Genomic DNA, 17,059 nt, shown 5'->3' with positions numbered 1-17,059 from the left:
TTAATGCTAACCATGTGGTTTATGAAAATGTGCTTGAAAAAGTGGCAATATTTGGTTTTTAAGGTTACTTAGTTTATTAGCCAAATAATATTTTAATTTAACATTTATATGATAGATTGGTTGCTCTGGTCTTTCATAATAAATTTTCTAAAGAGTTATACTTTGTTTTGTTAATATTGTTTTTAAAAGATTCAGGCTAAATCATAAGACCTTGGGACAGATAATATTTGAATCTACTATATAAGCAGATAAATACAGACTAAGGCTAGTATTTGTATAGTAAATTTGCTGCAGTTCTAGGCATATTCAGCTAAGGAAAGCTTTCTGGCCTCTTGGCTTTGACGGATTTTAGAAAATCTCATATGCTTAATGACTTGAATATAGTTGAATAAATTTCTTTTATGAAACTTGAGTTACAACTGACATGAAATTTTTCAGGTATCAAATTTATTTTGTTTATTTGATTAGTTATTACTATTTGCACAGGTGACTCATCTGTTTTATAGTTAACAGATTCCTATTTTCATCACCCAAATGCAGCATTGTACAGATGTAGGTACAAAGTTGTAATTTGGGGTGGGAAAGCTAAAAAATTTTTAAAATATATAAAATATCATATATTTCTTTTGCATTATAAGAAAAGTAATTGCTACAGTTATTAGTAAGCTGATTTTTCCCTTCCTCATAGTATGTTTTACTAGTTACTTTTAAGGCTATATTAATCTATTTGTAGTATTGACCTCTTTAAAAATTACATCATAAGTATTCAATAAAAATTCACTATGAACTTCCTCTTCTTTGAAACAGATTCAGTAATATTTTCAAGCAAACCACAAAAAAGAGATTTGCAATTCCAGCATAGTAAGAAATATGGCATCTTTTTTCATATTGATAAATAAAATAAAATGAAAATTTTTCATTATTGCCCCTTCTTATATGTATTAAAATGAATATACTCGTTTCTTCTTTTTTTTCTATTGCACACTCAAACCATTTGTTACTATGAAACAAACTTATCAGTTTTCAGTTCTTATTCTTGTTAATGAATCTTCAGCACAAGAGACACAGGAATTCTACACCATCTCACCTAGACAAGACTTCTTTTAGCTTTTCTGTTTCCACCTTAAAGTTACTCATTGCCTTTTCTTCCATACTTTTTCCACTTCTTTCTCTTTTCCTTTTTTAGAGCTTCTGCAACACAGAACAGCTTAACTAGCTGTGCCTCAGGGTTTTCCAGCATATTCTTCTTCCTATCATTCGTTTCTTCTTTTAGTTTGACATCTGCTGAATGTGAGGAAAGTAGTCACATTTGATCTAGGTACAAGGTGGGGAACCTATAGCCTCAAGGCCACATGTGGCCTTCTAGGTCCTTGGGTGTGGTCTTATGACCCAGTCCAAGTTTGGCATAACAAATCCTTTTATTCAGGGGATTTGTTCTATGAAGTTTGAACTCAGTCAAAGGGCCACACTTGAGGACATAGAAGGCCACATGTGGCCCCAAGCCCACAGCCCCCACCCCTAGACTCTAGAAGATGAAACTAAAGCTGTTGAAGTATACACAAATACCTTTAGTTTAGCACTTTTGTCTTTCCCTTTATTAAACTTCAAGGGTCTTTTTTTTTTTTAGCTTTGAGTAGCACTATAACCTCTATTGAAGTAACAAGGTAACCTTCCCATCTTATCTGCAATAAGATACAGATTTTCTAAGGAAAATGTGACATCAATATTTATGACATCTGTCTCTTTGAGTTCCTTAGTACAGATTAATCTGACTCTTGATTTTGGTCTACACAGTAATTATTCCAGAGCTGATTTCATTACTGGCTGATTTGTGTCTTTGATGCATACATCTCCTGTGACTCCCTCCTGTCCTGTCAGTGCAACATATCAGGAAGAAAGAGCTGTGGGGGCTCCTCCAACTCAACAACCCAGCCTCCCTCCATCCATCCCACCTCTTTTGCTATTGCTTTCCTTATTTTCCTCAGGATTTGGATGTCATAATGCTGCCTTTGGCTGCTCAAAGCTTTCTAGTTTGGCATTCACCTGCCCTTCCTCCCAAGTCCTCAGTGCTACACAATTACCCCTATAGTGATCTTTCTGCCACATCAAATCTTCCTCCCTTTCTTCTTTAATCCTGTTGCAAATTAATCCTAAAACAATGAACACATTTTGAAAAGTGCCTCAAGTCTATTTACTGAATTCAAACATTTTAAATAAAAAGCAGCCCTGCTTATAAAAGCAGTTTGTTTTCTAACATCCCCCATCCCTCACACAGGAAAATCCAGTTGCTGTTTGTAATACTACTTCAGTATGTTGATACATCTGTGATTTCATCAATGGTAGGCACTCCTTCCAGTCGTATTGATCTCAATCCTCTCTCTCATTCTCATTTGGATAACTTTTTGCCTTGTTCTCCTATGCCTCTTCCTTAGGTAACTGACACAAAGTGCCAGGGACCCTCCTTTAGATGTCTTGACACTTAATGGATACTACTAGCATCTGAACTGTCCTCTGGTTTATCCTTCATTTGCTGCATGATCGTCTTAACTTTTCTGCTCACGAATTTCTCTGATACTGCCCCCGGCCTCACTTTTCCTGTGTTTTTCTTCTTTGGTAATATGTTGTGGCCCAGTCACTCTACCACTTGGCGAATAATATGAAGAATACTGATGCTAAAAAGATGGGACTTTGTTTCAAGGAGAAGCATGGCATAGTTAAAAACACCAATGAAATCTAAGCCCTTTTCTTTCTCCTATTCAATTTTGGGCTCAGTTATTTTCGACACCTAGCCTAAGATATCTGTACTGATGCAGCATCTCTATGGATTTTCCATCCAACTGCATGTAACAGTCTCAGTAAGAGGCTTTCTTTATCCACTTATTTTGTCCTGTGTTTGATAATTAGGCAGAACTCTTTTTTTTTGTGACGATGGCTCTCATTTAGGAGGCTCTGCAATGCTGTGGACTTTTGGTAGTATATTGTCATCCAAACACAGGACTGTCTGGACAAGAGCTCTCTCTTCTATTTGGAATCTGTTTTGCACAGCTTTTGCTACAAAAGCAAACCTCTTTGGCAAAAGTGTGTCTCTTGACTACATGCCTTGATTGATACTAGTATCCAGAGAGTTCTTGAGCAAAATTCTCTTTGTCACAATTGTCAGGGGTCTTGTGTGATTCTGACATATGCCCTTTTCCCACAGTAACATTATGCCCTTTTCCTGATCTGGTTAGTTGGGTTTCTCACCATAATTTCCTTTAGCTGATTTTTCTGTCCATTGAGTCACCATTGAGGTGAATACAGCTCATAACCTTCTGCCATCTTTACCTGTAAGATTTTGCAAATGGGTATACAGTCTAAATTTGCCTTGGCTACCATATCTCTTATCTTGGGAAAAATACAAGTATTTGCTGGTTAAGGAAAATTTCTGTCTCTTTTGTTCTCCTCACGATGACAATTTGTTTACATTGGTTGTATTTCTTTAGGAAATGAACATAGACTAATACTCAGATATGTTATTTTAATGATTTTGCATTTTCAGCATCATTGCTTGTTTATATAGATCAAGTTCGAATTTACTTCTCTTCTGCACTGTATTTCCTTTTTCATAGTCTTTTAATTTGAGATTAGTTTTTTTTTAAATTTTAGCTTTGAGCTATTTGTGGTTGTATCATACATGGATAACTAATGCAGAAATTACTCTTAAATCATTAAACAGACATTTCCTCTTTTTTAAAGGAGTCATTTTTTTTTCTTTGTGATATGAGGGGAGATGAGGTAAAGAATAGGGAAAGGTAAAAGAAGGGATAAAGAAGAAGACAGAAAAGAAGTACAGCTTGGGGGACGGGAGGTTAACACTATATCATCAGAAGAATATGTTCATGTGGAGACATATGTTTGTTTGCCATTGCCATTAAAAATAACCAGTACAAAATCCATGTACAAAAGAGATTCCATACATATGATGAGGGCCTCCAGATAGTCACTGTTTATAGATGGCATCTTGATTGCATCAAATCCTAGAACATGGGATCCCTTCTTAGACAAAGTAGTTCTGCCTGAGTATCCACAGTAGAATAACCAAAATGGATGAAGAATACTATTTATAGACTGAAAGACTAGCAACATAGCAATGCTGTTATCTAGTCTGATTTGTAGCTGTATGGACAACTTGTTTTGCTGGCCCATTAATTGTGTTATACAGACACTGAACATCATTGATGAGGTGAAGCCAGAACTGAAGATGAGGAAGAGAACAGACTTAATTGCTTTTAGGATATTCTATAGTACTTTTCAAGATGCAGACCCTTTTTTTTTTAAACAAATATGCATCTTATAACCCTTTGGTCAAATTTGAATAACAAAGCTCTTTGAAATGTGTGTAAAATAAAGGTAAATAGGCTAGGAATATATGTAGATAAATATTCATATTTTATTATGTTATGACTAAAATACATGAATCCTTGCTTACTAAGTAAGCACATGATAACTATTTCATCTGCTCAAAGGACTATTTATCTTATACCTACATTTGTGGCTATGTGATAGTTAAATAGGTGAAGAGTTTGTTATATTATTAAGGTCCCTATCCCTTCAGCTTGGATCCATGTGGACTATGTTAAAAAAAAAAGATACCAGTATTATTACAAATAGTTGTTTAAATGACAGTCATCCTTTCAGTCATAAACATTCCATATAATTTCTTTAACTAAAGTTTTATGCATGTTAATGCATGTAATTTTTGTTGCTTTATAACATTTTCTTCTACTTATTTAAAAGCTTCAGTTACAGTTAAACCAAGATCTCAGCATCTTGCATCAAGAAGATGGCTCATCTAAGAATAAAAGAGGAGTTTTGCCAAAACATGCTACAAATGTTATGAGATCTTGGCTCTTTCAGCATATAGGGGTAAGATTTTGTGATTTTGTAATCAATCTTAGAAGATTTTGGAATAGTTTCTTTGTGTGGCTTGATATGTTTCATGAAAAAAAAATCCTTTACAGACTACTAGGCCTAATTCTAGAAGTCAGTACTTTTAGAATATTAGTCAGTTTTGGAAAGGAATTATGAAACATGAAGGTGACACCCTTAAGAAGCTAATGGAAATTAGACTAACAGATAAAAAGGACATGGGAAGTTTTAAGTGCACATGATTTTGTAAAAATTAAAATAGTATACTGGATTTATTGCATAGGTACTGAAGAAAATGGAGTAAACATGATTGGAGCTGGGTAGGCTTAATTAGTGAAGACTGAATGGACAAGATACACACTGATCAAGGTCTTGAAAAAAGAAAGGGTAATGTACTATTAAGAAAAGAACATTCTAGGTGGAAGTATATTGTAGCATTACTGGCAAATGTGGGTCAATTAGCAGATTTGTTTGGTTGAAATGTGTAGTCTATGGCAAAAATTAATGCCCTTATGCTTAATTGTTTCATGTGAATCTTTCATTTTCTCCCAAAGGGATGGGAAGTTCCTTGGGGAATTATAACTTACACTTCTTTTGTATCCCATAGGAGATTGTACAAAATAGTAAGGGCTCAATAAATACTCACTAATTGAGATAATGTGAATGATAATATATTCAAATTTATTTTATCATGAGTTGATTATCATACTACCAAACTATGATAATTTTGTATATATTAAGAGAGTTTAGTTACTGAGAGATCCACTATGTTGTCAGCCTTCAACTCCTCCATTCTATTTACCCCAGAAGCAAGTCCTCTGGTGTAGTGGAATTCACTCAGGGCAGGATGGTAGAACGGGGTAGTAGAAGAAGACCTGAGTCCAAGGTAACTCAACTTGCTGCAGTCTGACATGCAGCTGAATTTAAAAAAAAAAAAACGGGGGCAAGACCTTGATCCAGGAGCAGAAGAGGAGAGGTCAGGAGGACTTGAAAAGGGAAAGAGTTGCCCTTGGATCCTTCCAAAAATCCTTGGATCCATAATCCAAGTAGCTGGGTTTTCAGCTTCTTGAGCAAGGGGCACCTGTGGTTTAAGGTGGCTAAAGAGGTCTTCTTGACAAAAGTTTGACCACCATGGAACATCCATACGCTGGGATACAGTGAACGTTGTAAGACAAGGGTAGTCTCCACTTTCTGTGGTAATTGTGGCCTCATCATTAAATGGCAAAACTCGTATTTCCTGGGTCTTGAGTTTCAGCTACAAAGCTAATAGGACTAGAGAAGCAAAGTTCCAAGGGCAGTACTATTGCAGAAAGCACTGTATTTCATTCCTTCCCTCCTCCTTCCTGGAGTTGGCCTTCCATGTAGGATATTAAATGCTTCCTACCTTAAAACTTATCCTATACTTTTTTGAAATTCTGCTAGCTAAAGATTTATTTGGGTTAACTGTGCCTAACGTTTATTCATTTTGATACCATATTGTGATTAACTTAGCTCAAAGCAATGTGGTAGTGATTGTAGTGGCAGAGGCAGAAGTACCTTTGGAAAAATAGGAACAAGAGAATTTAGGGTAGGAGTGATAAAGACAGGCCTGCGTGGTACCAATAGTAGACAGGCATAGAAGGAAGCTTTTATTATTCATAAAGCAGAATGAGAGATGGTATAAGGTAGGGCACTCAGAAGAAGGAAGAATATTTTTTAGTTCAGAAAAGGAGGAGCATATGAAGACTCCAAAAAGGGGGTAAAAAAACTTGCCACTTAAAAATTCTGTCTAGGGTTGGCTCTGCCTTTCTAAAAACCAGTGGGAAGAACTGACTTCATAGAGATCTGGGGCCATCTTAGCTTTTCCCTTCAGAAAGTGAGATGAGTAGATCCCATTTAAAGGGTCAAATATGAAGTCTGATCAATTACTCATGTTATTTTTTCTGAATTTCTGCCCTGGTTCTACATTCAAGTTCGTCTTCTATGTTAAAATTAATGTCCTGTCCTTTCCTGTGTTTCATTCTCTTTCCCACTCTCTCAACTATAAAAGAATGCATCTATTTTTAAAAAAATGTTAGAACCACCTTTTTTGTGTAAGTCAGGTAGAGAAAATTAGTCTTTTATATTCAGTATCACAGAAAGCTTTTTAAAAATCTGTTATACCTAGTTATTTAGTAGTTTAGTAATTTAATTTAAGATATACAAATTTTCTAAATGCTGTTCTAAAAGTAAAAAAGCTAATGAAAAAAACCAAACTATTATTGTATTAATACCATTTAGTGACTTATAGCCAAATAGTTCATGTCCAAAGCAGGTAGGTTATTATTTGCTCAGTATATAATAAAATGGTGGGGTTTTTTTCATCTAGACTTTAATAACTAGTACATAACACCTAATAATATGTAGAAATGTTTTCATTGGGCAATATTTGAAGATAATTCCTGGGTTAGTTTTCTTGACTATCAGCAAATAGAAGTATTTCTCGTAATTCTTAAAGCAGTATAAACTTCTTACCTTGATCAGTTTACTCTAGTTTTATTTAACCACAAAAATGTTTGGCATTACTCTTATATTACCAAATTTTCATACAGTATAACAGACAGTGTAATTCTTATAGCATGCTTTGCTGATCATTGATTAAACTGACAAAAGCTCTTAGGCAACTATAATTATAAGCGTCTACTTTTATGTTATGCATAATAAAATGGTGACATTTCCTGGCTAAAGCCAAAATTAGTTTTTGCTTAAAACTTAATTGTTATTTGCCAGGACTTATTAATAATGATTTGTGTTTTATGTTTTACCACAGTAACTCTTACATAGCTCCTGTTTTTAATATTGAAACTTATGGGTAACTTTAAAAAAATTTTTTTTAGCATCCCTATCCAACAGAAGATGAGAAAAAGCAGATTGCAGCTCAGACCAACCTGACACTACTCCAAGTTAATAATTGGTAAGATAAAATGTCAGTCTATAAGTATTCCTATGAATCCAGAGGGCAGCTAGGTGACTTAGTGCATAAGGTGCCAGGCCTAGAGTCAGGAACACCTGGGTTCAAATGTGGCCTCAGACACTTACTAGCTGTGTGACACTGGGCAAGTCACTTAATCCTGTTTACCTCAGTTTCCTCTTCTGTAAAATGAGCTAGAGAAGGAAATCGCAAACTACTCCAGTATATTTGCCAAGAAAACCCCAAATGGAGTCACAAAGAGTTAGACATGACTAAAACAACTAAACAACAAAAATTAATATGGAAAACTACATTGAACTATTTATACCAAATAATATAAAAGATTAGAAATCTGAATTCCCTTAATTTGGTATAGAGGGAAGATAGTAAAATAGTATGAAGACACTAATAGATAATACCTACATGTGTTTCCCGTTCAAATTTTTTGTATTTAATTTAGCCCTTTGGCCTTTTCAGCAAGGTGCCATTTTTTATCTTAGCATTTAAGACCTTTCACAATCTAGCTTACTTTTCTAGTCTCATTTGTCATTAGTTCTCTTTACAGACTCTATATTCTTTCTCCTAACTCAATCTTTTGTACCAACTGGCCCAAGTATATCCCCTTCAGTAAAATGACTCTTTGGGAGTCAGTGATTGATTATATCTTTTGTTTCTTATTGTATCTCTCCTAGCACAGTAGCTTGAACAAACAATAGGCATTTAATAAGTAAGTTTTCATTTAGTTGAAATGAGTAGATATCAGGTTTTAAAATGTACATTTGTAGTTCAGTCCCCTGTATTATCCACATTTAAAGGTTGGGGTCTGTGTTGATCAGCTTACTTAATAAATAATTATAGACCCAGTGTCCTCTCTGACGTTATTATTCCCCAGCCCAGGGACTTCTTTCAAGCTATACATTCTTGATTGTTCACCCCTGAACACAAATATGGGAAGCCAGTTTCCATCTTACTTATAATAACCTTGATCCCAAACAGGACTCTTAATGTTGGCATCCTTGCAGAGAGAGCTAATTTGAAATTTCAAAAGGAAATATTCTTACCCAACTTTAGAAATTAAAAAATTAGGAAAAGAAGGGATACTTGGGAAAAAGACATTGAGGTGAATTTCCAAAATCGCATAGTAGTTGACTGTCTTATGACTAATGTTTGTGATGGAAATTCACAATTTGAAGATGTAGCATTTTTCCAAATGTGTGGTTTTCGCCTGTAGCAAAATGCAGGCAAAAAGGTATGTTCTGTACTAGGTTTTTTTTTTTAAATTACAAATGAAACATGTTATGGGTTTCACTTCTCTACCATTGCTAAATGACTTAGGTCCACAACCTCTGAATTTTCTTTATTTACAAAATGAGAATAAAAATGTCTGTTTCCTCCTTAGCCTATAAAAATTATACTCCTACAACTTCAAAGTGTGTATCTAGGTTTATATTTTTCACTTGGTTTTTTTAATCATATTTGTCCAGATGATAATATACAGTTTTGCCTATTAAACTCAAATGGTTTGTATCCACAGATAGATCTTCAATTTGTGATGATTCTCTCATAATAATATTAACATTCATTTAAGAAAAAAGAGAACAAATTCTGCCATATATAAATGTTTGTATCTTCATACTTTAAGTTTGCATTTATAGGTAACTGGAATAAGTTTTAGGGAAAGTTTATTCTCCCCATAATTTTACAATTCCTTATAAATGCACTCAGGTGCATTTCTATCTTAAGGAATAATTCTATAGAATATTACATTAAATATTTCTGTTATTATGCATTATGATTTGATTCATTTAGGAATAAGGAATAATTGAATGGTTTCTTCATAACATAATTATCAGAATTATATTCCTGATGAACATATCATGTTATGTTATTTGGGGTTATTTATGTTATTTGGAGTATGTTATTTGGGGTTATGTTCTTACTATAAAACTTTTTACATATTTACATATACTGTATATTCAGTATAATATTATTATCATTATTATTATTTTAATAGTGATTGATTTTGGTTCTGCAGTTACAGTTTTTGTAAAACAAAGATAAAACGTTTAACCTGTTTACAGGTTTCTTTTTCTTTACCTAATGGCCTTGTTTATGTTTTCTAAATTGTTTTATAGTTGTTTTGCATCAGAAGTGTTTGATCTAGAAGATTTAAAAATAAATTCTGAATTAAATCTCAATGAATATTTGCTCCTTCTTTCATTCTTTTTGTTTTCCCTCCCTTTTGTTTTCACAAAGCACCCGCTTGCTAGGGAAACCTATTCAGGAAATGGTTTGACTAATATTAAAGAAGTGACAAATGTTGAAAAATAACAATGGAGTTTTTTACTTCAGTAACAGTTAATGTAATATAGAGCTTCTTTTTTAAAAAATTGTTTTAAAAATTATATAATTGTGATAGTAAACATACTCCCTTTATTGATTCAGATTATAATTCCTCTATAACTTGTTAGATGGTCTTTATGAGTTGATGTAACTAAAAAATCATAATCCTAGTATAGTCTAGAGATGAATTTCTCCCAATTTAGGTGTATAGGTCCTCAAACAGCAGAAATATAGTTCATCTTCAGGCTTAGACTAGCTATTCTAGCTGTTGGTGCTTATGTTTTCTTGGCATGGCTTTCAAGCCATATCAGCTTTATTCCACAATGTGACATTGGAGTGGGACTTTAGTAGAGGAATTCTTTGGAAGTGCTCACTTATATTAAATTGCAGTATGCATACCTGCAGTTTTTACCCATCATTCCTGGTTTCGGACTTTGGGGACACACAAATAAGTCTCATCACTCTTGCACGTGACACTTCTTATGTTTGAAGTGATCATTTCTCCTCCCCATCTCTTCTCTTCACCGGCCTTTTTAATTTCTCGAATTCCTTCAGCTGTTTCTTATATGACATAGTTTCATGTTCTCTAACTACCAGTAAGCTGAAAAGGCAGTATGTGAAAGTTTCAGTTGAAGGCTTAGTCTTAAATCATCATAACCAAAGGCATATTCCCTACCTGCAATTGCTAGTAAAAATTGCCTAAGTATTTTGAGAGAAAATAAAGGAAGGCACTAATGCCTTTGTGGTATTCTCTCCTTAGAAGATTTTTATTTTCTTTAGCTATTAACCTTACAGGTAACCCCCCCCCCACACACACACACACACATAGAATAAAAATAATTTAGTAGGTGAGAAAGTGGGAAGACATCAAGACCTATAAAAGTGAAATATTTTGGAAACATTAACACCATATGTTTGTAAGGTTTCAGGATATGTTCCTCATGAACTGTTTTCCATATTTTATTATTCATATTTTTATTATTATTAATAGTGATAAAGAAGAAACTTGACCATGATAATCTTGTGTGTCAATCTTGGCAGTGGATTTGTTTTTTTAGGTGTCATTCTTATCTGAGATTTTTATTTGATAATCAGGTTTATCAATGCCAGAAGACGAATTCTCCAGCCAATGTTGGATTCCAGTTGTTCAGAAACTCCAAAAACAAAGAAAAAAACAGCTCAGAATAGACCAGTTCAAAGATTCTGGCCCGACTCTATTGCATCAGGGGTTGCTCAGCAACCACCTAATGAACTCACTATGTCAGAAGGTAAGAGAAATAAAAAGTCTTATTGTTTTTATATAATGATATTACAAGTATCATGATGAAAATGTATCAATAAAAATGACTCACAAGTCCCAGATAATGGCACTTTTTGAGAAAATGAATTTATGTCCTAAGGAAATTAGGCTAGTAAATGTGAATAGCCCCAGCCTTTAGTTTGTCAAGTCTAAAAATTCTGAACTTAGAAGTGTCAACATAAATTCAACTATACAAATGAATAAAAAACATAAACTGCATTGGTCACTGTTTATTTTTAACTGCATATTTACTTCATGATGAGAATAATTAAAAGGTCCTATATGCTTCTGTATCCCCTTCTTAATTTTTTCCTTTGCATTTTTTTTTCAGATTTTGATGTTGCTTTCCTTTTTATGGAGTTGTAGTCATTGTATATGATGTATTGTATTATGATGCTTCAATTTAACACTTCATAAAAGGCTAAATATATTTATTTGGACTTAACCTTTCCTATGTTGCTGTGGTGCTCTATTAACATTTATACAGCCACAGGTCATTTAGTTATTGACCAATTCTTGGAAGTAGTAATTGCCAATTTTGTTATTACAAATAATGCTGTTATAACTATTTTGTCAAGATCTTTCTTGGAGGAGGGACACAAATGGGACTTCGGTTGGGGTACTAGACCTGTGATTTCATCAATAGAAAGAGCTTCCAATGAGGAAGATCCCTCTACCAATACAGATTAGCAACTTAGACTCTTAGAGTTGCCTGGGACCCTGACAGGTAAAATTACTTATCTAGAATTACACAGCCAGTATATGTCAGAGGCATGATTTGAAGAAGGGCTGAGGCTAGCTCACTGTCCTCTATACCATACTTTCCTCTGGACTGGAACTTTATTTTCCTTTCAATAGCAACACTAAATCATAGAATTTGAGAATTGAAAGGGATCTCAGCAACCATCTAGTTCAGCCAGTACCCAAAACAAATCCACATTATAGCCGCCCAGTCTTGCAACCTAGCTTTCATCTTCTGCTCCTCACTCTCCCTCTCATATCCAGTCACTTGTCAGGCCCTGTTGTTTCTAGGTTCATAACTCATCTCATATGTGCTCCCTTCTCTCCTGTGACTATGCCACCATGGTGGCACAGGCCCTCATCACTTCACACGCAGTCTATGGAGTAGCCTATTGGTTGGTCTCCCTGCCTCAGGTCTCTCCCCAGCACAGTCCATACTACATTCAGCCATCAAAGTGATCTTCCTAAAGCACAGACCTGACAGGTCAGTCCCAATTCAGTCAGTTTCAGTGGCTCTCTTTTATTTCCTGGATTAAATATAAAATCCTCTCTTTGATTTGTAAAAGCTCTCCATAACTGACCTCTTCCAGTCTTTCTAGTCTTCTTACACCTTGCCACATCCCTCTGAAACCTTACCACCCTTCCTTCCCCACTCCAACATATCCTGTGACGCAGTGACACTGGCCTCCTGGTTATTCCTTGTGCACAACACTCCACTTCCCATCTCCGTGCTTTGTACTGGTTGTCCCCCATGCCAGGACTCTTCCTCCTCCTCTACACCTCCTGGCTTCTTTCAAGTCTCAGCTGAAGTCTCACCTTCTGAAAGAAGTTTTGCTCAGCCTTCCTTAATCTTGTGCCTTATTCCTGAGATTATTTCCAATTTATCCTGCATATATCTTGTTTGGACATAGTTGTTTATATGCTATTCCTACTCCTCCCCCCCCACTCCCCCCCCAAAAAAAAACCACTGAGAACTCCTTGAGGGCAAGGACTGTTTAGCCTTGCTTAGGCACTTAGCAGATGCCAAAAAATGCTTGTTGACCTGACCATAATTTTGCCTCTGAGGCAACCCACTACACTTTGAGAGAGCTCTAATGGTTAGGAAATTTTTCCTGACTGAAAGCCTAAATAATATTACCAGCGCATGGCATGTAATTGGTGCTTAATAAATTCTTATTGCTACATTTTTTCAGGACTATGCCACACTCATGGTCATCTCTTGTTACCTGACTTTGCTTCCATCTTTTGTACATTTCTTTTTTAAATCTGTTTTAGTCAGTGAGTTCCCTGTGCATATATATTGGTGTCTTCAGACAAATTCCATTTTTTCCTCTTCATTGGAATTGTTTGCTTTTGTGTCCTCAGAATTTCATTCATGAGCAACTCCAATCCCAATAGGGGCTGACTGACCCTATAGCATTTCAACCCATGGGATCCTATTAATCTCGTAAACCCTATGACTTTTGCTTGCCCAAAATTTAAGTTACATGTCAAACTGTGTCTAGATTTCCCCTTTTCTCTATCATAAATTCTAAGAAGGAATTTTCTATCATTTTCACACCAGTAACCAGTTCCTCTCTGTTAGTGAGAAAATAAAAATCCAATTAGATTCAGAATAGCATTCCCTCTTATTGGTTCTTCCACCTTTTGAAGAATAAAATTATCATTAAGTTAAGTCAAGAAATTATAACCTGCTTTGGGAGAGACAGACAGACAGGCAGAGAGAGACAGAGAAGACGAGTGAATGCTCCCTACTCTTCCTGAAACATAAGGAATATTATTCCTCACATAATAAATACATACCATACAGCCCTTATTGTCACCTCCCTTTTCAATAAAGTATAAAGCCATATTCTAGTCATGGATTTCACACTGTCAAGTCTCAGTGAGGTCAAATTTGCCTCCTTATGTTAGAATCTCTAGTTCCTCTTGCTTGCTACCTAACCTTTGGAAGTTTATGCATAGGCATTTTGAGTCCAAGGGATATATAATTGGCTGCTTTCTTAGGTTTTATCTCATGTAAACTTCTGAATGTGTCAACTTCTCTTCATTGTACCTACTATCTGTGGGATCTAGCTCTGAGGAATACACAGAGGTGTCTTTTTCCTTTTCCTTGCTTTTTAGAAAATGTATTTTTACCAGCCTTGATTAGCTGTACTCCAGCTCTGACCAGGAAGCTGTTATCTCTACATTATAACCCTGTATTTGTATTTATCTGAAAGCAGAAAGGATATCAATAGCTTAGGAAGAAATCTTATAATTACCAAAAATGGGAAACAGTAAAAATATCAGTTTCTGCCAACTCATATTTCCATTTTCTCATCTCTTCTAAATTTTTATAATGGTAAAATATTATGCCCTTTCCTCAAGTGCAATCTTGAATGAAACTATGAAAAGAGAACAGGAAAGCTTTTGCAAATAATACTCTATAGCAGAAGACAGCTTTACAGTAACACGGGTAATTAAAAGGTATGAGTTTCAAGATTTCACTACACTTATTGTTTGTTTACTATTTGTTAAAAGGCGTTTGCATCAGTAGAACAAAACACAGCCTTAGTAAGTCTTTTCCAAAAAAGTTGCTCCATTGTATATTTCAGAATCATACAAGACCCCTGACAATTGTGACAAAGAGAATTTTGCTCAACAACCCTCTGATACTAATATCAATCAAGGCATGTAGTCAAGAGACATACTTTTGCCAAAGAGGTTTGCTTTTGTAGCAAAAGCTGTGCAAAACAGTTTCCAAATGGAAGAGAGAGATCTTGTCCAGATAGCCCTGTGTTTGGATGACAATATACTCACTGCCAAAAACCCATAACATTACAGAATCTCCTAAATGAGACCCATTGTCACAAAAAAGGAGTTCTGCCTAACTATCAACCACAGGACAAAATAAGTGGATGAAGAAAGCCTCTTACTGAGACTGTTACATGCAGTTGGATGGAAAATCCATAGAGATGTTGCATCAGTACAGATATCTTAGGCTAGGTGTTGAAAATAAACTGAGCCCAAAATTGAATAGGAGAAGGAAAAGGACTTAGATTTCATTGATGGTTTTAACTATGCCATGCTTCTCCTTGAAACAGAGTCTCATCTTTTTAACATCAGTATTCTTCCATTTGATGATATATGGCTTCAAGTCATGAAATACCACAGTTTCTGAATAATTAAAGTCAGTGTAGCCAAGTGGTGAGAGTGACTGGGCCACAACATATTACCAAAGAAGAAGTACACAGGAAAAGTGAGGTGGAGACAGCATCAGAGAGATTCGTGAGCAGAAGAGTTGAGACGATCATGCAGCAAACGAAGGATAAACCAGTGGACAGTTCAGATACCGCAGTGGTATCCATACAGTGTCAAGACATCTAAAGGAGGGTCCTGGCACTTTGTGTCAGTTACCTAAGGAAGAGGCATAGGAGAACAAGGCAAAAAGTTACCCAAATGAGAATGAGAGAGAGGATTGAGATCAATACGACTGGAAGGAGTACCTACCATTGATGAAATCACAGATGTATCAACGTACTGAAGTAGTATTACAAACAGCAACTGGATTTTCCTGTGTGAGGGATGGGGGATGTTAGAAAACAAACTGCTTTTATAAGCAGGGCTGCTTTTTATTTAAAATGTTTGAATTCAGTAAATAGACTTGAGGCACTTTACAAAATGTGTTCATTGTTTTAGGATTAATTTGCAACAGGATTAAAGAAGAAAGGGAGGAAGATTTGATGTGGCAGAAAGATCACTATAGGGGTAATTGTGTAGCATTGAGGACTTGGGAGGAAGGGCAGGTGAATGCCAAACTAGAAAGCTTTGAGTAGCCAGAGGCAGCATTATGACATCCAAATCCTGAGGAAAATAAGGAAAGAGGTGGTATTTTATCAATGACAAATTTCAGCCACTTCAAAATGTTGCTCAAGGTCTGATCAAATATTTAAAGATATTTCCCATTTGCTACTTTGATACCTGATAGAGAAAACTGTAACAAGTTCAGGGCAAATATTTACAACTAATTATGTCAAAAACTTGCCATAAACTTCTTATAAGGCACCATAAGTTACTCTGAACGTCAGCCTCATGATTCAGTTTTTTTCTGGTTCTACCAAGGTTTTATTATATTATTTCCTTCTTTAAAAGTAAAATTTTTTTAAAAGTACATTTTTATTTTTTTTAATATTAACTACATTTCCTAATATATCCTGCTCACACTTCGCTGTCCCTCAAAGCCATCCCCTGTGGGTAAGAGACATTATCCTCTTCCCTGCTCTCTATGCTACCTTGGTCTCTGGGGAGGGAAAGGGGGTTAGGTTCAGAGCTTAACTCAGTTACCATAGAGCACAGTCCCAGTTTCAGGTACAAAACCCAACTCAAGTTCAAATCCCAAGCACCCTGCTTCTAGGTCAGGTTGGCTGCCTGCACTTCCCTGCCTGTGATCCTGGGCGCAAGGACACCATCGCTTGAACTCCTGGTTCCATGGGGATCATCTCTGGCACCTGAAACTGAGGAGGTCAGGCAACATGAAAAAGAAACTAAATAGAACCAGGCCCATTTCTTGGAGCCAGTAAAAGTGAGGGAGCAGGGGAAGTAAAGTCCTTCCCCTCTCACTAGTTCAATTTAGAGCATCCTCACTGTGGGTAAACTTGAGATCTTCACCCTCCAGGTGCAGCAGATGAGAGTTGTTGAAAAGAGTGCAGAAGAGAGTAGGGCTTAATCTCACCAGTTTTAAAGACTCAGCCAGCCAATCAAAAGAGGCTACCCCTACCCACATTGTAGGGGAGGAAGAGGACTTTATGTTAAGCAATCCATACTCCAAAGACTAGCCAATGTTGCCTCCTCGTTTA

The 17,059-nt window shown here is 35.7% G+C and overlaps 1 protein-coding gene across 4 annotated transcripts in view; it reads left to right on the top strand.

Moving 5' to 3' along the window:
- PKNOX1 (PBX/knotted 1 homeobox 1) overlaps positions 1-17,059 on the top strand; it is a 166,350-nt gene that overhangs the window by 131,289 nt on the left and 18,002 nt on the right. For all 4 annotated transcript variants that reach the window (XM_020973870.2, XM_020973868.2, XM_078146502.1 and 1 more), the window contains 3 exons: positions 4,777-4,905; positions 7,764-7,840; positions 11,276-11,448. In XM_020973870.2, coding sequence (XP_020829529.1) covers positions 4,777-4,905; positions 7,764-7,840; positions 11,276-11,448 — 379 coding nt within the window. The remainder of the gene's footprint in view (positions 1-4,776; positions 4,906-7,763; positions 7,841-11,275; positions 11,449-17,059) is intronic.

This window comes from Phascolarctos cinereus, unplaced genomic scaffold (genome assembly GCF_003287225.1).
Source record: "Phascolarctos cinereus isolate Bilbo 61053 unplaced genomic scaffold, phaCin_HiC Scaffold_726;HRSCAF=1367, whole genome shotgun sequence".
NCBI classification, from domain to species: Eukaryota; Metazoa; Chordata; class Mammalia; order Diprotodontia; family Phascolarctidae; genus Phascolarctos; species Phascolarctos cinereus.
Note: the sequence above shows the minus strand (reverse complement) of the source record. Positions and strands in the feature narration are given on the sequence as shown.